At 36.8% G+C, this 26,503-nt stretch overlaps 1 protein-coding gene across 1 annotated transcript in view; it reads right to left on the bottom strand.

Moving 5' to 3' along the window:
* The window catches only part of LOC306878283 (serine/threonine-protein kinase ULK4-like), a 221,934-nt gene extending 201,073 nt beyond the window's left edge, over positions 1-20,861 (bottom strand). Inside the window, exons 1-17 of the mRNA XM_079430532.1 lie at positions 20,445-20,861; positions 20,211-20,348; positions 19,995-20,094; positions 19,508-19,647; positions 18,354-18,522; positions 18,121-18,222; positions 17,935-18,018; positions 17,774-17,849; positions 17,337-17,441; positions 15,859-15,956; positions 15,266-15,335; positions 14,441-14,507; positions 12,558-12,665; positions 12,357-12,417; positions 11,990-12,183; positions 9,611-9,657; positions 8,633-8,711 (exon numbers count right to left, since the gene is read on the bottom strand). Coding sequence (XP_079286658.1) covers positions 8,633-8,711; positions 9,611-9,657; positions 11,990-12,183; positions 12,357-12,417; positions 12,558-12,665; positions 14,441-14,507; positions 15,266-15,335; positions 15,859-15,956; positions 17,337-17,441; positions 17,774-17,849; positions 17,935-18,018; positions 18,121-18,222; positions 18,354-18,522; positions 19,508-19,647; positions 19,995-20,094; positions 20,211-20,348 — 1,638 coding nt within the window. The 5' untranslated portion in view covers positions 20,445-20,861. The remainder of the gene's footprint in view (positions 1-8,632; positions 8,712-9,610; positions 9,658-11,989; positions 12,184-12,356; positions 12,418-12,557; positions 12,666-14,440; positions 14,508-15,265; positions 15,336-15,858; positions 15,957-17,336; positions 17,442-17,773; positions 17,850-17,934; positions 18,019-18,120; positions 18,223-18,353; positions 18,523-19,507; positions 19,648-19,994; positions 20,095-20,210; positions 20,349-20,444) is intronic.
* Between the last annotated feature and the right edge of the window lie 5,642 nt (positions 20,862-26,503).

Below are 26,503 nucleotides of genomic sequence, written 5' to 3'. Positions count from 1 at the left end.
CTAACTATTAATAAGCAGTAAATTGGTAATTTCCTGAGGGAAAAGTCGTAGTTAGTGAATAAGTGTTCCCTATTCTAAAGTGTTACTGATCTATCCATCTCTCTCAATCTTTTGAATGACAGTGTATGTTCTAATTTCATATGTATAATATACACATTTCCACAGCAAAGCAATTCAATATTATTCTTTGTAGACATTTTTTTTTCAATGTTAACCTGACTACCATGTTTAAGTGTTGCGCTTGAACCCCAAAAAACAGAGGCAATGCACAACATTCACATTACAAGCTAATTTTTCTCAACAATATGCATCAAGTATTCAGTTACGCACTGTGAAAGTATACTCGGACAAACATATTAAGACTGTGGCTTAAAAAAAAGGAAAAAAGCAGCACTGTAGCTCAATTACAACTGTGCTGGTAAACCAATTTTATTGAGAGCATTCAATTAAATATATGTTACCTACGAGTCAATTCTGTATACACCTGAGTGAATACGTATTTATTTTGATCTTAAATGACTTCAGACCTAAAGGCTTAGGTTTACATGTTTGAAATGAGTTTTGTAGACAAACATAAGTCTATAATGAACTATTGAAACTGATTTATGAACCATTGAAGAGAAAGCAGTGAAGTTGTTTGAAAGAATGTCGAGTGTGTGCAGTTTTCTTAAGCAGCAGTTCTAAACCTTTTTGAATTTAGGCCTCCACAACCATTTAAGACCCCATGATTTTTCCAGTTGTACATGATTTTGTATAAAAATTAGGTTTCCTCATATATCCAGATTTTTTTCGAAAGTGTTGGAATTCTGCTTCTCCTTAAAGACAAAAAAGATAGCTAAAATTCTCAGCACTACTGTATAATATATTATAGATATTAATGTATTTCTAAGATATTACAGAATAATATTAATTTATTTATTGGTTTGTTTGTGATGCCTCCTACAGTAGGCCTCAGACCCCTGGTTAAGATTAAAAAAAAAAAAATTCCTGTTTTGGTCACGACATAATTTCCATACTTAAATTTGTGTTATTTAATCACGTGATGGTTTATTATATTATATTAATTTGAGTTGTTGCTCTGAATTGTGGAAGTATTCTGCGTGGCAAAATAAAGACAGTACCATAAGAAAAAATAAAAATAAAAAAAGTGACAAAATAAAATGTCAATTGATATAAATCTAAATCTCTGTTGGATAAAATGTCTTGACTTCAGTAATGACTTCTATATTATTATGTAAACTTAATACAGTAAGTTTATAAAGACTAGAAGATCTACCCTTGAATAAGAGAATCACATACTGCAATCTCTTTGTATAGTGTTCGGTTTATTTAGTGAGTACCTCAACATCAGTTAAAAGTGCCCATATGAAGAAACTATCAACGTTAATCTGAATCAACATCCACTGAAGTGCGCAAATGTGCGTTTACACGATTCCCATTTCATTTCAATCAGTTTTGGAAATCTGCCTAATATTGTAAATGTAATGTCTGCGTAATTGAATGAGTGGAGAATTTTATCAGCCAGCATATTTTCTCCCTTCAACAAACTAAAAAGTGAAAGGGAAAAAAAGGGAAATCACTTAATCATTAAGAGTCTGTCTGGACATATTTAAAATTCATATCCCTAGCAACAATATCGACAGCGCAAGACAAAGGACACAATAAGTGGGGAGTTACCATGAGATGCAGATCTGATCAACTGAAGCTCAGAGAATCGATATTAATCCCTGAGTCAGTCAGACAAATGCAGTCAAACTGTGTCTTAGACGTCCAGCCGGCAGAGCGAGGGAGAAACAGAGTGCCCTTGATACTCTCTCGCTAGTTTCCAATCACACCGATACTCTTGTGTGCCACTTAAAATTCAACTCTGAAATATTCACTCCCTCCGGCACAAGGCACTGCAGATGGCGATGCCTTTATGCACTGACAGAATCTGGATTTTTAATACATTTCCCTATGAAATATATATGGCAGAAGTAAGTTTAAAATGACTTTTCAGAAAATGGTTTACCATCAAATAAATAAAGTGAAAAAAAAAAAAAAAAATCAAACCGACCCATCCCTGTGGTACCTCCTTCAGATGGCTCCGCTGTAATTCTTAGCAGTATGTAATGGGATTGGTCAGGGGAAACACTGTCAGGCTCTTCTGAGAGTAACTGTGAATTTAGGCTAGGGGCACGGGGGATTGCTGGTGCCAAGGACAATGATTAATTTACCACTTCATTAGACTAGTGCGCTCAAGTATTCATGGCGAACAGACACTGAGGGTTTCAGGGAGGATTAGAGAGCTAACCGAACGTCTGAGGGAGGAGGACCAAGTGTTTTAAAGGGGTTGTAGAAAGAGAAAGAACTCAAAAATGTAAAGCATAGGAAACTTTCTCTGAGAGGAGACTTTTCTGCTCTACCTGTAATTCTGTAATTTCCTTCCTCCTGCATCAAGCCCCTGTGCAACATTTCTATTTATAGAGACTTTTATCGTTGCCATGACGACGAATTAGCCCAAGTTTCTTTTAGTTGATGGATGCTGCCTATGGGTGAAACTTACCTAAGAGGATCCACTTATTGCAAACCTTCCAGCTTGCACAAACAACACTCATTACAGCTCAAAATCCATATTGTGGCTTATTTTATAATACATTTCTCAAGAAATAATGTGCAATTAAGGCTGGAATACACTACACGACTTTGGTCAACTGCAAGTTGTGGCAACAGTTTCACAGAAAATCACTTGTATAACAAGCAGACTCTAATTTTGCCAGCATTTACTTAGGCTCAATACACAGATCCAATCTTTTGACATATCTGATTTTGTGTCTCACCTGCTTACATTCACTTAAGACACGGCCTGTATACAGTATCCGCATTCACATTAATTTCTGCCCAAGCTAGAATGATTCCATTGGTGAAGGCTTTCAGCAACATGGTTAACCTTCGGGTTTAGAAATTTCATACAGTTTACATCAGGTGGTTCTTTGACTTTAATGAACACCAGATGTGATTATGCCAATTATACAATGATCTGTTGTCAGCATGGACAATTTACAGGTGCATCTCAAAAAATTTGAATATCGTGAAAAACTGAATTTTTTTTGGAACTTATTTCAAAAAGTGAAAGTTTCATATATATTTTAGATTCATTAAATGTAAAGTAAGACATTTCAAAAGTTTTTTTGTGTTTTAATTTTGACGATTAGAGCTTACAGCTCATGAAAGTAAAAATCCAGTATCTCAAAATATTAGAATATTGCCCAAGATCAATCAAAAAAAGGATTTGCAAAGCAGAAAAGTTCAAGTTCTTTAAAGTATGTTCATTTATGTACTCAATACTTTGTCGGGGCTCCTTTAGCACAAACTCCAGCATCAGTGAGGAATGGCATGGAAGCGATCAGCCTGTGGCTCTGCTGAGGCACTATTGAGCCTTCAGCTCTTCTGGATTGTTGGATCGACTGTTTCTCATCTTTCTCTTGAAAATATCCCGTAGATTCCATATGGGGTTCAGGTCAGGCATGTTAGCTGGCCAATCAAGCACAGTAATATCATGGTCAGCAAACCACTTGGAAGTGCTTTTGGCACTGTGGGCAGGTGCTAAAGTCCTGCTGGAAAAGCAAATCAGTATCTCCATAAAGCTTGTCAGCAGATGGAAGCATAAAGTGCTCCAAAATCTCCTGGTAGACGACTGAGCAGCAGTCCAGTTCTTTTTCTCCTTAGCCCAGGTAAGATGCTTCTGACGTTGTCTCTGGTTCAGAAGTGGCTTGGTAGCCCTTTTCCTGAAGACATCTGAGCGTGGTGACTCTTGATGCACTAACTCCAGCTTCAATCCACTCCTTGTGAAGCTCTCCCAAGTGTTTGAATCTGCTTTGCTTGACAGTATTCTCAAGCTTGCGGTCATCCCTGTTGCTTGTGCACCTATTCCTACCCTATTTCTTCCTTCCAGTCAACTTTGCATTTAATATGCTTTGATTCAGCACTCTGTAAACAGCCACACCTTTCAGTAATGACCCTCTGTGACTTACCCTCTTTGTGGAGGGTGTCAATGATTGTCTTCAGGACCATTGCCAAGTCAGCAGTCTTCCCCATTATTGTGGTTTCAAAGAACAAGAGATACCCTGAATTTATACTGTAGAGATGGTCGTTTAATGAAACTCAAATATAAATATTCTAATATATTGAGATACTGGATTTTGACTTTCATGAGCTGTAAGCTCTAATCATAAAAATTTTAACAAAAAAACTTTTGAAATGTCCTGAATGTAAAATATATCTGAAAGTTTCACTTTTTGAAATGTTACAAAAAATGAAGTTTTTCACGATATTCTATTTTTTTTAGATGCACCTGTAAAGTTGTTGTTTACTGTAAGTTTGCAGCAAAAAATTGAAAGGATATAAAAATATATATATTTTACCTACATGTCATTAGATTGAGAATTCTGAGATTAAATAAAGTAGAGCAGCAAAATTACATTTATCTGAATTAATTATATTTCAAAAACAGTGACATTAACACCATGGGAAGCCATTTTAAAATAAATAAAAAAAATAAAACAATTCACAGAGGGCAGCATGTCAAAACAAGTTTCTGTGCTCCTGATTGTTTCTGTGTGCAACCATAAGGAATAATGTACGCTCAGCCAGTTGTTATTGCAGAATAAACCCTGACAGAGGGTTTACCCTGAAGCGGTGATCAGGGTTGTATCATCCTGAAGGGGTACATTTTGGGATAACACCTACATAAATGTGCATTATCCCACTTATTACACAGCTATTTCCTGCATAAGTAAATAATTGGACAAAATATTGATTCGAGTTGAAATATTTCATTATTTCAACAAAAAGCTTACTGGAAGAAAAAAATAGTTCCTAGCAAGTGTCTTTTAGCCAAGCCGAATGAACAAACACTAGACAAACATTTAATGGCTACAGTACAATCATACCACTTATTACTCAACTTTCCAGTACATAAATAATTATGGGGACATAAGATAATGATTTGAAATTAAACTTTTCAAATCTCAACTGTTTATCTTCAAACAATTGTCCTGGCAATAAGATGAACAGCAACGATAGTACAGTATTATTAATACTGAAGCTATAGTATAGTTAAAACTATAACAGGACACAAGATGGCAGCAGCTGAGATTGTATGAAATGAGAGCACAAGTATGTGATGTGATAAAAGAGACATGAAAGAAGTGCCAACTTATGATACCCGGATGAGCGGTGTGTTATTCAGCATTGCTACTGACGATGGTTGTTATCAAGCAGTAAGACATCTCAGAATGGCCAGTCATGACAATTAAAATCAAGCATTCCAGAGAGAATGAAGCATACATTTTTCACCTAAATAAAAGGATAATACATAATACAACAAAATACGTTGAAAAAACAAGAAAAGTTATCTATGTGGGTAAATGTCGCCGTCATATGCATCAGGCATGTGATTGGCTAAGGACAAAAAAGCAGGAAAATATACTAAGACAACCCCCCCCCCACGCCGATCAAACTGGTGGCGGATCTATATGGATAGTAAAGTAGGACCCATAACAACTTCTTTGAACAAAAAAAATACATTTTAATTTATTTAACATGCAACTTTTTTTGTACAGTATGACATAACTTATTTGGTGGATGTGTAACAGTGGGAATCAAAAGCAAGTGTCTTGTCCACTGCTCCATCACCACCTCTCTCTATAACAACAACCATGAGGCACACACACGCGGTCTCTTGCTCTCTCTCACCTCTGTCATTCACGCGCTACGCGGTTTGGAGAACAGTCTCTGTCTCGCGGGCGCACTCACTCCCTCGCTCTAGGGGGGAGTGAATGTCCAGCGCTCTCTCCACCCTCAATACCACGACTGAGGTGCCCTTGAGCAAGGCACTGAACCCCCAACTGCTCCCCGGGCGCCGCAGCATAAATGGCTGCCCACTGCTCCGGGTGTGTGTGTGTGTGTGTTCACTGCTGTGTGTGTGCACGTTGGATGGGTTAAATGCAGAGCACAAATTCCGAGTATGGGTCACCATACTTGGCAGTATGTCACTTCACTTCTCTATACTTCTAATTCTTAAAAAACAAAAACAAAACTAGCTTTTCTAATCTTTTTGCATTTCATCTGTTTTCTTTTTATTCATTATAAAATTAACAAAGGCAAAAAAGGTCTCTAACACTAGCTTGCTCTATTCTTTTTCTAAAAAAAACAAAAAAAACCTTGCTACATGTACTGCGCTAAGCTAACTGAGACTTCTCATAGCACTTGCATATCATTGCTCTTTTGTTGATTTTGATTGCTTCCATTGTCCTCATTTGTAAGTCACTTTGGATAAATGACTAAATGTAAATATATCAAAGCAAAATAAAAGAGCTATACAAACTGTTAATACGTTGTAGTGCTGGGTGGTAGGATGACCCCCACAAAGCCCCCACCCCCTGTATATTCTTCTTTACTTGACAGGGCTTAATATTATAAACATAAAATATAACCATTGCATAAAAACAAATGTACTATTTATAAAAATTTACTGATGAAACATTAACAATTTTCTTTTCATTGGCAATGTGGTGCACAACAGATGCTTAGGCTGGTTAAATTTTAAACATGGATGCAAAAATTGAGAAATTGTTTGATATTCCTTATTAATATTACTTTGAGAAGTTCATTCTACCACACAATATAGCAATATATTTCTGTCATAATTTCTGTCAAAGTTAAAACGAACTTTTATTTTGGCGGATTGTAGTGAAGAGCTTTGAGTTTGCGTGTGTATCTGACGATAGTTTTCTCAGTGAAATGGAGATATCTTGGTGCAGTGACTCGGATGAAGTTCATGTCCTCATATAGTGAGACGGCCGAGTGTCATGCGTACTTGAGTATGTAGTAGTTGACACTGCGGCGCTCATTCACAGAGACGTGCAGAACACGCAGATGTCAGGATAAAGGTTTTTTTCGCTTTACAGACAATCGTGACTTTATACTTTGTTGGCCTTTGATTTTTTTTTTTTTTCTCCATCTCTGCACCGCTATGTCACGGCATTTGAAAAATACACCACCCAGCACTAATACGTTCTCATTTAGGGTGTATTAAGAGAAAACAGTTTTCCTAACTTTACAACACAATAAGTAAATATTACTTTAAATAAAACTTAGCAACAGAACTTTGCTTTCGATTGTTCCAGTGCCGTCTGTCGCCTCAAGTAATCGACGGAGTGCTGACAGGATTTACAGAACATCATTCCCCCATCCTCATAAAAGTCATTACCAAATTCTTTTGCTCTGTCCCGTGCCGTAATTTTTGCATTTTTTGATGTTTTTTCAACTCTTACGCGGTTAGTTTTATTTTGGACATTTTATATGTGATATTGTTCATACGCTGCACTCTCACATACGTCACGTCAAACAGCGCAACTTCAAACGCGTGTATACTTGACGGTTACCATGGTGACGGCTGTGAGATGCCCCCCCCCCCTCCTTTTTTTTTTTTTTTTTTACAGATCTGCATGATTCACATAGGTCACATTTTCAGGTCGGAAAATCCGGAATTCCGGATTAATCCGGAAAAATCACATCCCTGATGCATGCTTTGACTTACTGTTAGTCCGATGTCCAGATATCAGATATGTATCGGGTTTAGGCATTTAGAGATTTTTATATGTGTGCAAATCTTATTTTTTTTAACAGTAACAGCAGCCTTTGATATTTTGGGCAGATTTTAGAACACTCTTTTCATATGTAATGTGTCCCCTAGCACTAAGGTGTAGGTTTATGTTTGAAACAACCTGAAAATCTGTAGCATGTAATCCTCAGTCATTTAGTGTATGAGCCCAGTTTTCTTCTGTACCCATTTACAAAATCAGTGTATGATGCCTAGTGTTTTAAAATCTGTCGTGTAGTGTATTCCAGGCTTTAGCTCAATATATTATCTAGTAAGGCCTCTGGAGTGGAGAAGAACCATAAGAAAGCAGCTCTGCTTTTCTTTCGCCAAAGAGAAGCACTGAAAGAAATCGCCACGACAGGATCGGCCGCTCAGACACAGAACCCCCGTAGAGCACCGGGGAGAGAGTCCATCACCCGGAGCACTTCTTCAATACCGACCCACTGAGCCCAGAAGAGCGAGAAATAAGAACCCGTCGAGAAAAGCTGCAAAGTTTAAGCCTGTATTGTGTGACACGCTGAAAATTGCTAGATTACGACGGACGGCCATTTTGTGCCGCTGTCCACACGGAGTCTGGGTGGTACTGCGAAATGAAGAAAGAGGTATGGAAGCTCGTAGCGGAATGGAAGACAAATGTGTTTAATCAAGGATTGGGGTGGAAGAATTTGTTTACGATTAACCACAATGCATCTGTGCAGAGGTTTGATGATTAGTGAAAGCTTTTATAACCCTGTCTGGATGAGATTTTCGCCTTTGTATTTGTAAAGGCTGAGATAGAGATGTAAAAAGCTAATTTCACCTGGCTTTTACTGGATTTCAAGTGCTTTGGATTGAGAGCAGAGAATTATTTTTGTTTAGTATTTTCTCCTCTGAGTGGAAGCTGAGAATAAGCAAATACAGAGATGCTACAGTGACACCTGCTGGTGTCAAAAATGTTGGTTTTAATGTTAAAATGTCCATCTTTAAACACAGACACACAAGTCTCACCTCTGTGACAGGAACGTCGTCTCTGAGCTCTGTGCAGTGGGAGGCCATCAGTCCAATCACTCGCATCACTTTGCTCCTTCTAAAACACAAATTTGAACAATTAAATGGCTCTCATGCAGCTGTTTGTTTTATTAAAGCTGTTCTGTTTTGTTCAAATCTGACATTATTTAAAGATAATGACATTTTGTTCCATCTTATATGCTATCTTTCTTTCTTTGATGTCTACTTTCTTACTCTTAAATCTTTCTTTCTTAGTAATTGGTGGTAGTAAATATATAAAAAAAACACTTACAACTTAGTTTAGCAATCTTAAACGGTATAAATTTATTGACTATACTAAATTACTGTTATCTAAATTATTAATACATTTAAATTCACTAATATTCAAAATTTTGTGGTTATGTATATGCTGTTGTTTTTCCAAATACATTTCTATTCATCTAAATATATAGAAAATCATACCGAAACCAAACTTTTAAACAGTATTGTATATAATTATACCACCACTGCAACACACACCCTGTGGTAAAATCACTGTAACGCACAACCTCCTGTGGCATTCTGCTTTATTTTACTATTTTTTGCAATACCGTCTAACCACACCAACATCGCAGTCTTAAATGAGCAGTGTTTAATTCTGGTTTTCACTACTAAACTACTTTCAAACTAAAATTGTTCTGTCCGTTACTTGGTGACTGTAGTGTGGAGATAGAGGCTATAATCCTGTGAGGGGCCAGAGAGACACATGCCTATCATTCCTTCCACTCAGAGCCAAAGGGACTGAGAGGAGAGAGACAGGCACTACATTTCTCCAAGCAGACACTCCAAGACCGGCGCCATTAGAGTCATCCGAGAATACTACACTATAGTTATGATCCAGTAAATGTATGAAGTGAATTTTGGACAGCTAATGTATTTGATTGATTAAGTGAAATCAAAAAAAAAAAAAAAGATATACAGAGGAATTGTAACACTTACATATCCCAGTTCGGAGCATGTCGCATCTGTTGAACCAGCACAGGGAACTATGTTAAAAAGAGATGGAGAAAAAAATGTTTCACATTGTGAGATTTTCTATATATATATATATATATATATATATATATATATATATATATATATATATATATATATATATATATATATATATGTCATTAAATCAGCCTTTTTTGGACTCTTAACAACACGATTTCATATATGTCACCAGTCAGGACAATCCCTAGTAAAGAGCTGGGTGAGTGCTTGTGTGCCATTATTCAATTAGTGTTGTCATCACATCAAGAAATTATTTTCTGACTCCAAAATAATTGGTCACATGGCATTTACAGCTCAGATGATTGGCTCCAGAAAAAAAAAAACTATATCCGGAATACTCAATTGCCACAGAGATGAATGGAAACGCTACTGGTGGTGAGACACCTGGTGGCCAGAGGAGGAATGTACTGGTGTAGGGAAGGGGAAGTGGTGTGTGGCCAAGTATGGTGACCCAAACTCGGAATTTGTGCTCTGCATTTAACCCATCCAAGTGTACACACAGTAGTGAACATACACCCGGAGCAGTGGGCAGCCAATGCTGCGGCGCCCGGGGAGCAGTTGGGGGTCCGGTGCCTTGCTCAAGGGTCTCACCTCAGTCGTGGTATTGAGGGTGGAGAGAGTGTTGGTTATTTACTCCCCCACCTACAATCCCTGCCGGACCTGAGACTCGAACCCACAACCTTCGGGTTACAAGTCATTAGGCCACGACTGCCCAAGCTACTGTTGCAAAAAGTGGTACTTAAATTATACAGTTACATTCAAATTATACTTCAAATCCAAAAGAGAATTTTTACTTATCTGAATTAACATTGGCTTAAAATTTCAGTATAAATACAGAACCTTTAGGTACCATTGAAACCCCACACGTTCTGAATTTATTAAGTTCCACTGATTAGTTTCCATTCACGAAACCTAAGGAAGAGGAAGCTCATTTTCAGACAGAGGCGACGACGGCAGCAGACACCCATTCCTCAGCGGACACACTATTGTTCAACTTCCCTCATTAGATGACCTACACTTTCAACCGCTCTATAATATTGCAAAAGAAATGTGAGATTTGCACTGCATGGAATTGTTGCAGATTAAAAAGTCATCTTAGTCTATTTTTAATACCTTTTTATACATGAAGTTTATTTAAAATATATGATGAATGTGCAAATGAAGATTTATGTCTTTCCATTGAATGTCCATGCCTCCAAAATGACCAAAAGTTCAGAAAGATTCAAATGAAGCACATTTAATCCAAGTCTTCTGAAGAAACAATCACTGTAGATGATAAACAGATTTAATGGCATGAAGGGGGAAGAAATCTCTAAGGTTTAATTAAAAATATTGTCATTTGTGTTTTGAAGATGAATTAATGTTTGGAATTGGAATTAATGTAGAGGTGAAACATCATTACACAGAAGAACATTCGACTATTACATTATAGCAAAAGATGCAAGCTAAAATAGATCAGAAAAAAGTAAGTCTCATAACTCTCAAAATAAGTAATCAAAACTGCAGTTAATACAGTATTTCCTTATATTAATACACTTCATTTCCAGCGATATCGGCGACCTGATTGCAAAGACACTATTTAAACTGAACTGAGCTGGATGATGGCATCACTGAATTCAATAATGATATGACTTTAACTCAAAATCTTTTTTTTTTTTTATCTTTTCATTTTACATTATTGACACCTTTTTTGATATTGTGCAGTTGCTTTGACACAATATACATTGTAAAAAGCGCTATATAAATAAAGGTGACTTGACTATTTATACAGTATTGTTCCAGTGATTGTATTGTTGCTAGGCTGAATCTAGATAATTACAATTAAATTCAAATCGTTATTGCAAGTCTTTATTAATTATTTATTCAGTAATTATTTGTGTCCTCAGCAGCACCATTAGTCAGCTAATCATTGTCACAAAGTAAACCCCTTTAGTGTGACAAAAGATACAGTCAAACCAAAAATTATTCAGATATAATTTGATATTTTTGTTACTAGTGGGTGCGGACACTATAGTTCATTTATGTAAGTGAGGATAACAAAAAGTAAACTGTGACATTATACCCAAACATTCTTCATACAGTGGACTACCAGTAAAAAATATTCAGACACTTTGATCTGACCATGTTTTGCTTAAGTGTTTTTTTTTTTCTTTAATTGCTAATGCGACCTTTTTACACCACAGACAGAACAAAACTTGTGATAACGTGAGAAATGCTGAAGGTGTCTGAATAAATTTTGGTTTGACTGTATACATGATACCTGGTCATCCATGGTTTTTGTGAAAATGTACATTAATAGCTTGTGTGTCACATGTGTCTTACCAGCTGGGAGTGTATGAGGCGTGTGGCAGTCTCTCTGTGGTTACAGACAGTGCACAGGTAACAGAGCAGGTTAAGTTTAGCGCGTGGAGCTGTGGCATTGGCTGATCCGGCCCGGTCTACTGACTCCAGAACAGCACACACCTGTTGCAGGAACTGAGACCAGTCCTCTGAGTTCAGACAGGACAACCGTTCAGCTAAGAGAGAGAATTTAAGTCAAAAAGATAAAAAGATAATGCTCCTTCTAGGATAGTAATCCAGTCACAATGGTGTCAGTAAGCTTAAAACCTAACAATCTTAAAAACTGGATCAGTACGATTCATGAAAAAATAGCTTTCATTTTAGGTGATCAAAAAAACACTAGCTTTACCTGTGTGTGCTGGTACGCAAAGCGTTTTGGGGTCAAAACGAACTGGAGACGTCTTTAAAATCTAAAAACAGGGCAGCAAACTATCATCAGTGTTGGTTAGAACATTTTCATGTTTACTCTAGAATATGGACAAAGTTTAGACAATAAGTCCCTCAGACATGGCAATGTGGCAGTGTGTTTGCATCCTCAAGGTCTCTTTACCTTTGGGTTATCCATAATGGGAGTCACTGTAAGCTCACCGTCTGTGTATAAAAGGGATTTAATGCAGGCATTCATGTCACTCTGCTCCTCCACCATAACACTAGATTCCTACGGAGCACACAAACAAAATACTCCTTTCATTTATTTAACACTGGTGTCATAACTTCAGCAAAACCTGCACCACCATGAGCAATCATTTCAGAGCAAGTTTATCCAATCCTGATCCTGGAGGGACACCTTCATGCAGAAATTAGCTCCAACCTGCTCCAGTACATCTGCCTGGTCTATTGGACTTCTTAGTAATCCTTAAATGGTTCAGGTGCACTTAATTATGGTTAAAGCTAATGCTGCTTTCCAAACAACTCGAAATTAGGATTTTTCCCACTTCCTACTTGGAAATAACATCTAAATCACTGCTTAAAGTCGGGTATCTGACCTGTGAACTCAGCGCTAAACTAAACTAAATCTTCTTACGTTAAATATGAAAATAAGCAATTTTGTAACGTGATAAGTAAGGGATAATCATTTAAAATCCTTTAATGCACAACTAGCCGTTGATTATTCCATGGTCATTTGCCAAGTTATAGACAAGTTAGAACTAGTATTGCTCTTTGCAGGGCAATATTTGACCAAATGGGTAAAAATGACAGCTATATTCATCAGTCACGGTTTGTTAGGTTTAGCATTCTGCCTGCTTCAAATCAGACACAGATGAAATAGTGCGGTAGACCACATTTATTTGAATGAATTATAGCATGTATTATATAATTATAGCAAGTTGTGTGTAGCCTACCTGCTTGCTGCATCTGCGCGTATCTCTCTACAAACAACTAGGCTACTTATAATATAACTTATAATATACTGTAACGAGCTAGTATCTCTGTTTTATTGTATTAATAAAAAACACGGGGAAGCGTTGAAAACAAGTTTATGTGTGTGTGCAGCGCAATCTACGATCTCCGACCTCTCTCTCTCAGTGTGTGCGAGCGAGTGATGCATGTAATAATAGCGCATTAATATGGAACGGTGATTAAACTGACTTGGAACTACCTGTGCATTAAACGGTTTTACTGCATACCTGCCAGCCAATCAGAATCGAGTATTCAGACAGACCATGGAATAAGTGATAATATACACATCTAATATAAACAAATTACATTTATTTTCATATTAAAATCACTCGGTTTAGCACCCTTAAATAAGACAATTTATATTAATTAAATTAATATAATTTACTTTATATTAAATGTACTTGGAGGTATTATATACACAACTATATTCGATTCTATTCATTTACACAAGTTAATGTCATCACTTCAAATTTCTCTACTATGCGCAGTTGGGTCTTTGTCTGTGATGACATTTCAGGATGTTCCAAATCAACACATTTTGTCAGGTGAAGTGAACTTCAACAGATAGCTCATGCGCAGAGAATACAGAGCAGTGCACACTGTGTAGGGGACCCTGTCAGTGTGTGGATAATGACGTAGTGACATATTGTAATGTTGAATATGTCCAGTAGATGGTGCAGTAGTTTAACAAAAGAGACACTTTTTGGCCACACAGTCATGTAGAGAGGTCACAAAAACATTTCACAAAAAAGAGTGTTAGGATTTGAATAAGTATTTGGGCACTTTCCGGTTGTTGATGTGATAAAATACACCTGTGGTTACCATAACTATGGGACTATTTTGTTAAAAGTCATTGCAACTTTGTCTTAGAATACTAAAGTCAGTTTTGAGTAAAGCTAAAATCATTGTTATTTAGATGCTACTTGGTTTGATACTTTGTTATAATGGAATGAAAATTATACTGTTTTAAGTGTGGTTTAAGGGTCCAAATACATTTTTGGGACGACTGTATGGTTTTGTTCGTGAACTCACTTGAATTTCAGAGCCTTTGTCTTCTGTCTGTCGAGCTGTATTGCTTGTTCTGGGAGTTGGTCTGGAGCTGTTCAGAGATACAAAAACTACTGAAATACATTGGAATATCCTCATACTAGCATTGAACACCCCTCATGACATATCACATGACCAAAAGTCTACACACACTTAACTGAATTTGTTTCTTGTGATTTTAAAACTTTCATCTAATTGCTTGGAGGTAGTTTTGTACACAAATGTAAATTGTGCCAACATATACATTTCTTCACAAAACTAAAATTGAATTTTATTTAAACATTTTAATGGGCGAGTTGGAACAGATAGTGGTGGAAAAACAGCCAACAATTGTCCAGCATACAAATAAATATTTATCTTTTTTTTTTTTTTTATTAAAAAAAGTTTTTATTTGTTTAACATTTTTAGACAGCATAATTCCCATACAGCAGATTTTACCATTACTATAAAGTATAGAAATCAGTAATTACTAAAAAAAAAAAAAAAACAATAAATAAAAAAAAAATACAAAGAGAGAGAGAGAGAGAGAGAGAGAGAGAGAGAGAGAGAGAGAGAGAGAGAGAGAGAGAGAGAGAGAGAGAGAGAGAGAGAGAGAGAGAGAGAGAGAGAGAGAGAGAGAGAGAGAGAGAGAGAGAGAGAGAGAGAGAGAGAGAGAGAGAGAGAGAGTGTAGGAGTCCAAATGTTTGACTGGCAGTGTACATTAAGAGAAAAAACATGTCCAAAGATCCATATCCACATGTATTAAAGTGCTGAAATGTGTGTGAGATCAAATATATATAAATTAAGACACAGGAGAGTGAGTTGAGGTACCTGAGGAGGAAAATCGCCTCTCTGGTGTCAATGTCCAGCGCAGACTTTGGTCTAAACTCTATGACGTTATCTATGATGCAAAAACATCACAAAAAAAAAGGTCTGAAAGAGGCATCATGACAAAAACATGCTCCTAAAACAAAGAAAGCAAGCTAAGCAAAATCAAGAGTAACAAATCAAGACCCAATTAATCTACTATAATACTTCTACTATTCTGAATGAAGCCCCTTTTGACAGATTAAGTTTTAACATGATGTACAGTACACAAGTGTTTCAGTTGATTCACAGTTACATAAGCTCACTCTTCTGTCATATATTCCCCTCTGATAATATGCAATGGAGGTATTAACCAGCAGCAATCTAATCCCTAAGTGTACGGATGTGTGTGTGTGTGTGCGTGTGTGATTTAATACTGAACATACATATCATTTGTACAGCCAGGCAAACGGAACATGAATACACAGGCTCACACGTGTACGTGCTTTGTGGCCACACGTGCACAGAGCATGAACATAAAATCCACAGGCCCTTTGAGGGCACACGAAGTGTAGCAATGGAGCATGACGTGCTGACTCTCATGTCTCCTGCATTACCTAATGTGAAGGACTTGCTGAGGTTTGGGCTGGCAGGGTCAGCAGGTGCTATCTGGGCTTCCTCAGCCGTCTGAGAAGACACAGGAGCCAAATGCAGGCTGAAAAAAAAAAAAAAAAAAAACAATTTGAGAAGACATTTAATCATAGTAAACAGCGCATCTTGATATAAATATATGGGTCATATTTCTCCCCCAAAATTAAAAGAAAAGAAATAAGCATTTATTTTGCATACAATCGTAGCAGATATACTTTTGTTCTCTTTCTTTCATTTTACAAAATAAATATTATGTACTAAACATACCCAAGATGGCAAAGCAGACTTTTCAGCAGTATTCACCGTCTTTAGTGCCACATGATCCTTCAGAAATCTTTCTAATATGTAGATTTGCTGCTCAACTGTATGTTTTTTAGGATTCCAACATAAATAAGTTCGAAAAACAGCATTTACTTGATTTTAAAAATAATTTGTTGTTTTTTTGTAAAAGTAACTCTTCACTGTTACTTATGATTAGTGCTGTCAAACGATTAATCGCATCCAAAATAAAAGTTTTTGTTTACATAATGAGCGTATACTGTGTATATTTACTATGTATATTTAAATACAAACACATGTATACTGCATATACACATAATAAACAAACAGTACACATATACATAATTATGTAAACAAAATATTTTATTTTGGATGCGATTAATCACGATTAATCGTTTGACAGCACTACTTATGATCAATTTAATGTGCCCTTATTTAATGTCTCGTTTAATGTCTTGTTCTGTACAAGTAAAATTATCATAATGATCATAATCCTTCCAAAACGAAAGTCGGCCTCATTCTTTAAATATGCAGGTCAAATAACAATGCTCTTTGTCTTGGCCCACTCACAGCAGCTGACACCGGCTCAGAACACAATCACAGCCCAACGTCAGCACCACTCCACACTTACAGACTTCATCAGATACGCTGGAGCTTTTCAGTGTACTATATTCAACCAATTTGCTTTGTTTTACAACATCTACATACACAAATTAATGTCATCATTTCCTGACCTACATTGATCACATGATCAATAACGTCTGCCTCTTCACAGTTAATAGCAATTAAAATAACAAATGTGTGTGCATAACTGTCCTGGAGTCATAAAACAAACGACTCCAGAACAAATGAAACAGATGTGATCTGTTCCCAGTGGAGGAAGCGCCAATACCATCGAGGAAGCTTTTTAGAACCTGCATTTATTGTGTTTTCTAGGGTGGGACAAAGGCTTATTGTGTAAGGCATTGTGCTGAACACACAGGCAGTGTATGAAGTATGCAATAGGGCCGTTTGCCCACTCACTGCATCAGTACTAGACTGAGAGCATCTGTAAACAAGATCATCTATAGAGATATATACAAACACCAGACTCTTTAAGGGCTTTCGACATGGGCCACAAGGTCAGGAGCACCAAAACTGATATTTGGATGTTTGTCAAATATACCTGGATATCAGTGAGACATCATCCTGCTCTTTTCCCATAGTGATGTTTGTCTCTGAAAATGCTTCCCTCCAGAACGAATGCGATAATAATAGGTCCCGGCTTAACCTACAGATGACAGTAATATAGGAGATTCACAGATGAAGCTACAGTGCTAATGTAATGTGACAGGTTCAATAGTGTGGAAGTAATGAATGCTTTTATTGCAGGTCATATCATTCATGGTCTCTGAGCAAAAGTCTGAGACTATGAATTGCATAATTGATTTGAAATTAAAGAACTGAAAAGAGGTGTCAGTCAATCTCATATTCGTAAGTAATGAGTAAAGTGATTATCATTCAAAAAGAGAAATAACAGTCTCCCGACTACAATCAAGAAAAAATATATTGGATTAACACTTCCTTTACTATGAGAAGAGACGGAGTAAAATAATGTTTTACCTTTTCACAGGGTCTTTCTGAAGTAAACCCATTACTAGGTTCTCAAACTCTGGACTGGGCTGTGAGAAAGCAGGTTCTTAAAAAGAAAATATGTTATTAAATGTTTAAAAAAAAAAGAACACTTAAAAGCAGTATAATATCTTTAAACTGAGGTGCCGAACCTTTTTGTCTTAGGGGTGGAGGATCTTCATTTAAAATGAGATCAACTAGACCAGTCATACTTTCAGAGACAAAGGGTGGTTTTCCTAGGAAACAAAAAAGAAAATGAGACAGAGAACCAAAAATTAAAAATTAAAAATGAATCTAACCAGAAAGTAAAAGCTATGGATTAAAATGAAATGTGTAACCTGTGAACATCTCATATAGGATGCAGCCTAATGCCCACAGGTCACTGCAGACGCTGGTGTCTGCTCCTCTCAAGACCTCAGGAGCACAATACACAGGAGAACCTGCCAAAGCAACATCTTATGACAAACCGTACAAGTGCACAGTTCAGACATTACAGCCTATTTGAAACCTTAATAGAAGATCTGCATCATATTAAATAAATGATTGATAGAAAATAATTAATCTTGCTAACCTTTCATTCCGTTCTTGATGTTTCGCGGAGAGATAATGTTTTCTTTGCCATCTCCAGCGCCCATCTCCTCTGCCATCACGAGAGAGAAGAACTCCTCCAGAATTTCTCCTTGAGCTTTGGCCAGGCAGAAATTAGAGTACTTCAGAGTTCCCGGTCCATCCAATAAAATCTGTGTGAATATACAGTGACATTAGCATAAATTAAAGGCAAAAATAAGAAGACTAAAAGCATAATCGAACCTTGTCCTCACATGTAGTTTAGTGTTTGTTTAAATAACAATGAGTAGTTATTTTATTTATATAGCACTTTTGCAACCTTAAGATTGCTTGTAGACAAACAAACACAAGAAAACCAAACAAAAATTAAAAACAAACATTTTAATAAATGACAGGACAAAGGAAAATAGCAAGAAGGCAAAGTGGTACATACTAAAGGACTAAAGTATAGAACAGCGTAAAAATTTGGTATCATGAAGTCTATGACTTTAATGGGTAGAAAATAGTCTAAAGGCCTGTTCATACCAAGGACGATAACTATAGAGGTTACTACAAAGATAAAGATATTAGCATCCACACCAGCGGACGATCGTCTGTTTATTCTATGTGCATTCTTGTCTGCCGCTTTAAATTCTTGAGCTCCTTATATAAGGATTGATTCTGATTGGGTGTCAATGTTTGTAGCGTTCATCAGCGGGAACTCTGCTATTCGTTAATATTGAGAACGATTTTTACAACTATATCGTTATAGTTATAAAAGTGTGGTGTCCTTGATGTGAACGGGCTACAAGTCAGCATAACACAGAAGTTTCCACCATATTTTCTTCACAGTTATGGTTTAAATGAGTGAATTGGATTCTCAAAATAAAGGATCAGGATTTTAATGATTTTGTCCATCAGGAATTGATTGAATTATTGTTGTTTGCTAATTTCTGCAATCTAATGTGAGTGACAGGTTGCTGGAGGGAGGGGAGGGAGGGATTGTTGTCAAATCCGTGTGCTGGTGCATAAAGTTATATTGAATAAACAATATAAAAATTAAAAAAAAGCAGCAGCCCACTGTTAAACTCTGTTTAGGATGTAATGTGACACTGTACATACACTGGTTCAGGATGACCATATTTGTGATGGATCACCTAACAGGTGTGATACTTATACCTTAGCAGGTGTGAGATCCGAGACAACAATGCCAGAGTCGTGGATGTATTTAAGACCTTTCATCAGGTCAATGGCAAACTCTCGCACTACTTCCTCAGACAGGAATTCATCTTGAGCGATAAGTGCTGCCAGGGATCCACCTAACAAAAAAAAAATGTAAATTGCAACAAAGATAAAGCCAAACAAAAAGATCAAAACATAAGCATTAGATTTCAACACCTAAAAAGCAAGACAGGGGATTAAAGCAGACTTAGTGCACAGATAAATGTTTAGGGATCTTTGTAGTAATAGTTTGAATTTATAGTATTTTTGTAATTGTCTTCAGTTTTTTTTTTATTATTTTTTTCTTTCAGTTTTGGTCACATCAAGTGAAACTAAATTAAAATGAACAATGTTCCTTTAGTTTGTTTTCTATAGTTTACTCCAGTTTGCTTGCATTTATACTACTATAATTTATGTATGCTACTATAACGACCCTGGATCTCACCTGTGCACATCTCCACCACCAGCCACAGATGGTTGCTGGTCTCATACCATTCGTAAAAATACACCACATTGTCGTGCTTAATGTCATGAGCAAGTCTCACCTGTGGAGATAATGAGACATGTATCAAACACAGGAGTACCGTGTAAGGTAAAGACTTTAAAGAACATGCAAAACATTGCTCAAAACAAACATCTTAACAGCTGTGCTTGTACACACATGGTTAGTGAGTTCGGGTCTCTTGGATTTGTCACTGCAGATGATGGCCACGAAATGTATGCTGCCTTTCCTTCTGCCCTTATACACCACAGATCTGCTACCCCTCCCGATCTCTTCATACAAAATAAAGTTCTCCATCTATGCAGTGATGAAAAGCGTGGACATTAAAGCCAAAACAAGCATCTGAAACGCATTCCAGTTTTGAAATGTATTTAGTCAGATGCAGGAACCCACCTGAGACTCACGTGAGATGATTGAGAGCTCCAACGTAAACTACTAACACAACTTCCTGACCATACGGACAGCGGAACGGTTCAATATTACATATACGGATCGATTAACATCATATTTAAAACATCTAAACAATATATTGGGCTTAAATACGGGGTAATTGTCGTTTGCATAAGTTTCCTTTCGCGCGGTAGACAACTGACAAACGGACACAAGATCAGAAGCGAAACCAACTCGAGTGAGGGGAAGTCACCTCAACCCTAAAAACAAAGCGTTTGGCAATTTTAATTACAATTGTATAATATAAATGCATTTTTACATAAAACGTATATTGAAATGTTAAATATGTAAAAATATAATATCCACATGCCATTTTCTCGTCTATTTTAAACTTTGCAGTATCCATACACCCCTACTATTGGACGGTCCCTCGTTGCTAGGATACAGAAGAGGACGCATTGTTGTGTTTAAGGTTCCACTGAGCATGCGCACCCAGAGCACCAGCCATTGGTTGAATACACCTGCTTCTTTATTTTTAATGTTGTTGCATTGTTGTATTTTATTAATTAGTTTAATATAATGTAATCATATATTTTAAAATTCGTTTTGGATACTGAGAAAGGAATGTGTGTACAGTATAATAATATTATGAAAGTTTATTTGATTTTATTATTTAGTCTTCAACATGTTTTAAGTAGTGAAAGAGTTTCAAAAGCAACAGTGAGGATGAGGGAGTGGCGTCAAGCTCAGAGAGAGAGAGAGAGAGAGAGAGAGAGAGAGAGAGAGAGAGAGAGAGAGAGAGAGAGAGTAAAGTCTGGGGCGGAGATCGTGATACCGGCTTTTCGGATGAGATTCTGGGCATCATAACGTCCTTAGCATTAGGAAAAACACATGTTCTTTATTTGTCCTTCTTTCGCTTGATCTTCGTTGAGGTGAATTACAGATGCTCAGATCTCCTAAAGAACAGAGATACCAAACTGAGCAGGATCGCTGTGCTACTGTTCACACAGCAGGTCTTTTGAAAAGGAGCCGGCTGGCTTTGTTTTCGGATAATTACGAAATAAAGTCAACTACGTCGTAAAAAGTATATCTGTTAAATAGCCTACCGAATCATTTGGTTGAAATCTAGCTGGTTTAGAAAAACTAGGATTGTCTTCAACGACTTTAACGACTTTTCAAGTAAACCTGCATCTGATCTGGACTATTCACTTTGGCTTAGAGGACAACCTTCATCTTATGGTAGGATATCATGCATCATATATCCTACACGAACACTTTGATAAATATGGTTAGCCATTGCAAATGGCCAACATTGTGTATTAAGGCTCTCCAGTAGCCTACACCTCCTGGCTGTGTCCCAAAATCTAGTGAGCTGCCTAGCTAGCCAGCTGCCTGGAACTTGCCTAACGATGGCCAAATGTGCTGTACTTGTTTATGAACCCAGCTCATTTAGGTTTTTTGACACATCCTGAACTTTAGCCCCAGTTTCACAGACAAGGCTTAAGCCTAGTCCTTGACTAGAATGTAAGCCCGAGCTGTTTCAACTGAAAGAAACTTGCACTAACTGATCTTAAAATATATCAGTGCCTTTTGCCTCAAGATGTTTAGAACAATTACTTAAATGTCCAAATTAATCCTGGTTTAGGCTGAACCCTGTTTGTGAAACTAGACCTAGATGTTGCTATGCTGGTCCAGGCCTGGGTTGTTAGCTTCTTTTTGAGGGACTTTTAGGGCACCTTTTTGAAAAACTTAAAAAAAGAAAAGAAACACTGTAGGCTGCCTTATATTTTTCCTCTCAGTAGAGAAACAATGATCCTATTACTTGACTTCAAGCCAAACTACAAACTTCAGCAAGCAACTTTTAATAAGCTCATGCTACAACCCAGGCAGATTATAGAATCTAATTTCTTAATACTTTTAAGATTTGATTTCATTCATGTTACAGCAACCCATGGTGAAACTGTTACCTTATTTGACCTTTCCAGTAAATGAGTGACAAGCAATACTTGTCCTCCATTTGTCTATACTTTTAAGTTCCGAGCCCAAATTTGATTTTAAGAATATATTAAGCCTCATCAGATGGAAAACATGCACTTCTAATACTAAAATTAGTTGTTCTAGGTAGTGTAGTGAAGAAAATGACAGTGATACCCTATACAAGCAGATGGAATAAAGTTCATGACCCCTTCGTCCTACTATTTTGGTGATGATATCACACAAGTCATGTGCCCATCAAGAGGACCATGTTACTGCCCATGCTAAAATAAACATGATGAAATGTAAGACGTGAAACGCTATTTTACATATCCCAATGGACTCTTATAAGTATATTACCGTAAATATAAATATTTCCAAAGCTACTGTTCAATAACATGCTGCTTAAGTTTATTTCCAAGTCAGTGATCCAAAACCTGATGTCATTGTGTAGGAATTCCCAATGCTATCTCACGATGAATTATTACGTATTTTACGAGGTGGCTAATTTGTACGACCTCAATTGTACGATTTTGTACGATTTGTCAGTGACGGGTAGGTTTAGGGGCGGGGTTAGGTGTAGGTCATTCGTACAAATTCATACGAATCGGCAATGTGTAAAATATGTACGATTTAGCAAAAATCGTTTGAATTTGAACGAGTGAGGTCGTACGAATTAGCCACCTCGTAAAATATGTACAAATTGCAGTGAGATCAGGTTAGAATTCCACTGATTTACAATGTTAACAGCTGAATATGTAGTGAATAATTGACAAAAACATAAGTGTTCTGTCTCATAAAACATCGCTACTTTCACAGCTGAGTGTATCCCAAAGTTCTGCTGATTTCAGATCAGATTTAATCTATCTCATGCATACTAAACTTCAGAATATCTTTGCTTATGCACTGCTCCTGTACACTGCGTTGTATGGAGGATCATGTAGAAACCTGAAGTGAAACAGAAAGTGCATGATTCTTATCCTATCACAGATTGCGTTATTGCCTAATTTTTATTGCATCATATGCATATAAGAATTTCTCCCTTTGTTTCATAGTCGTATGAATCGCAGACAGCTGGATCTTCCCTAGAGACCAAGAAAGCATCTGTAGAGAGACATATGAGTGCATGCTGTCCTCCAGGGTTGTTTGTTTCTGCTTGTGTGGTTTGCTTTCATGAGCACGTGTGCTTGAAATCATGCTGTAACAGCCGAGATAGTGTGTTACGCTCAGTCATATGTCCTTTCTCATAGAGGTCAAGCGCTCTTTCACTTACCATAACTGTAGCTTCCTGGGTAGTGTGTCAGCTCGCACTTGATTGATCTTTCTATAACTTATTTGTATTTCTGGTATAGGAATGTTTTCTTTGCTCTTGTCTCTTCTGACTTGGTTTTATTTATTTATTTATTTTACGATGATGTTATTAAAGTAAGTACTTTTGAGTGACGTGTACATTTGCAATGCACCAATATTCAAATTCTAGTGGCCAATTGGACAACAAATACTTTGTTTTGACCAATAACAAATAAATGTTAAAGGGATCCTATTATGCTTTTTCACTTTTTGAATTTTAGTCAGTGTGTATGTTAGGGCACGAATGTTTCGCACGGGCTTGCGTTTCCAGTCTGACGCATTTGCATGCGTATGAATGGAAGTCAATTGAACGAAAAGTGACCGCTCCTTAAATCTGTGGGACTATGGTATAAATAAATGAGAGTTCATTTGCAAAAACCGATAACTCCATTTTTATTTATTTTTTCTTTTTTTCATTGCATTCCAAGTAATATCAATCAAACTGTAGCTGGGTTGTTTTGATTAAGTAATAATAAGTTAAACAAATACAGGTAATTTACAAAATTAAAGTTCATTAAAAGTATGTTTTTTTTTTTGCATATTAAAAGTTTGTTTTATAGCAAAAGCAGATAACTCCACATTTCATGTTTCAGAGTTAAACAAAAACACTCGTTTAATCTTTGTAATCTCCTCAGATGACAATGTAGATGCCTGACAAAGGTTGGTGTTGTTGTGATCATAGATTTATGGATGTGATTACACGCAATACACGGAGCTTTTCCCTCACCGTTGCGCTGCTTTTGCAAGGTTCCACGAAAACGTTTCAGCCTTTATTTTCCTCTTACACCCTGAAGAAGAGATCACAGGTTCCTGAAGTTCGTTGAAATGATCCATCCTCGATCACTTTTAGTCAGCTTTGGCGAAACTCTTCTCAGCTAGCACACGTCTTTTCAAAGTGAAAGTAGCCTTGTCACCTGACCTGAATACAGCGCGCTGATTTGCTAAAATGGACTTATCGGCTTCTGTTCAAAAACAACAAGGGCGCTTCTGCAGTAAAACGTTAACTCGCGATGCCTTTAAAGTGGAAAATACCTGCTTTTTTGACTAAATGTGTTTAGGGTTCAGATCGCGCTATACGTGGAGAATAATGAGCTGCAATCAGCTCATTTTTTCTGAAAGTGGCGTTTATCGGTTTTTGCAAATGAACTGTATAACAGTTTCACTGCAATTCATGTTATAATGTTAGAGTTAAAGAACAATAAACATAATACATATTACCGTTGCACTTATCTGTACATAGTACATGTTGACATCCTATCTAAAACATGATTTAGCCAAAAAAAACAACAACAATTACGACTTTAATATTTCTTGTATTATCAAGACTTGTATTACCACTTCAATATGTCTTGTATATCCGTGCGTGCAAAGGTTCTGCGCGATCCTCTTGTTCAATATTCTCAAGGTCTGAATTGATATAGCAATATTGGCTTGCTGCTTTGGCAAGGGGCGGGACAATACTGAAACGCCATCTAAGCTGTTCGTTAATCACAACGCACCGGGACAGCTAACCAATCACAACACATTTCATTTTTCAAAGGTTTCATCTTGCCAGGCTGGGAAGTAAGGTATTGTAATAATGTGAATTATGTGAAAAATAATGCGACCAAGCATGAGAGCATGTTCTACTACACCCCCAAAACAAAATCAAGACTTTGTAAAAGAGCATAATAGGACCCCTTTAAATGTTACAATTTTGTGCAATTTGGAATAAATCTATTTACAAATGAGACCCCAAGAAAGTCAGTTTATATGCTACATGTCAATTTAGTCAAGACAACAATGTGAAAAATTGATATTTATTTTGAAGTTTGCTAAGATTACATTTGTTTTTAAATATTGACTTTAAGTGAGCATTAAATGTTGGCAAAAGGTGATCTAAATGTAAAAATAGGATAAATGCATGTGCAATTAAATATCCAATATTTGTTGTTAACTGAAATAAAAAATCGAATATCTCCAGATCTGTATATCAATATATCATATGTAAATGACATTATAGTCCATGGCATGTATTGAAATACCATGTTACTGCAACAGTACTGTTTATTTCGTTGTTGATTTCGTCTATGATTCCCAGATTACGAGATATTTTAAAATGATCCATAACCTATTTGGTAGATAAACGGCTATTTTTTATTTTTTTTTATAATGAGCTGCTTTTTAATAATATAAGCAATGTAAGTGATCGCCTAGGTAATGCCCCTGTCTGCTCAGACAGCATTGAGAGGTGAAAGGCCACAGCCTTTAAATGCACTCAATTGATTTGTCTTAAAGAGTTTATCTGGATGCTGATTGTTTTCTTGATTGCAGTCTCATGAAGGGCATGTTACCCCTGAAGAAACTCTGCTCTTTCTCATTATGAATCTCAATCTAGAGGGAACTGAGCTTCCAGAGTCACTCGGTGTGCACTTAGACCTCCTCCACTATCTGTTGTATATCTGCCATCTGTGTTGACCACGCGATAAAATGCAGGATATTGGATTTGGGTTAGTATGTGTAATCTTCTTATATTTGTTGCTTTTCAAACATGTTGGGGTCCGTTTTAGGTTTCAGCATCACAATTTGTCTGATGGTAGTTATCATAAAAATGATAACTTACCATAACATCCGCACACTTATGCACCAGACCTCGGTTTGATGGAATTTGTGCTTTATCAAAGCTGCTAGCTAATGCAAGGTACAAGTAATAGAAGTAAACAAGGTCATAGCAACGCGGCACAAATACAGTCATGTGC

Source organism: Barbus barbus, assembly GCF_936440315.1.
Source record: "Barbus barbus genome assembly, chromosome: 12".
NCBI classification, from domain to species: Eukaryota; Metazoa; Chordata; class Actinopteri; order Cypriniformes; family Cyprinidae; genus Barbus; species Barbus barbus.
The sequence above is the reverse complement of the archived record's forward strand: the minus strand, read 5'-3'. Positions and strand labels throughout refer to the sequence as shown.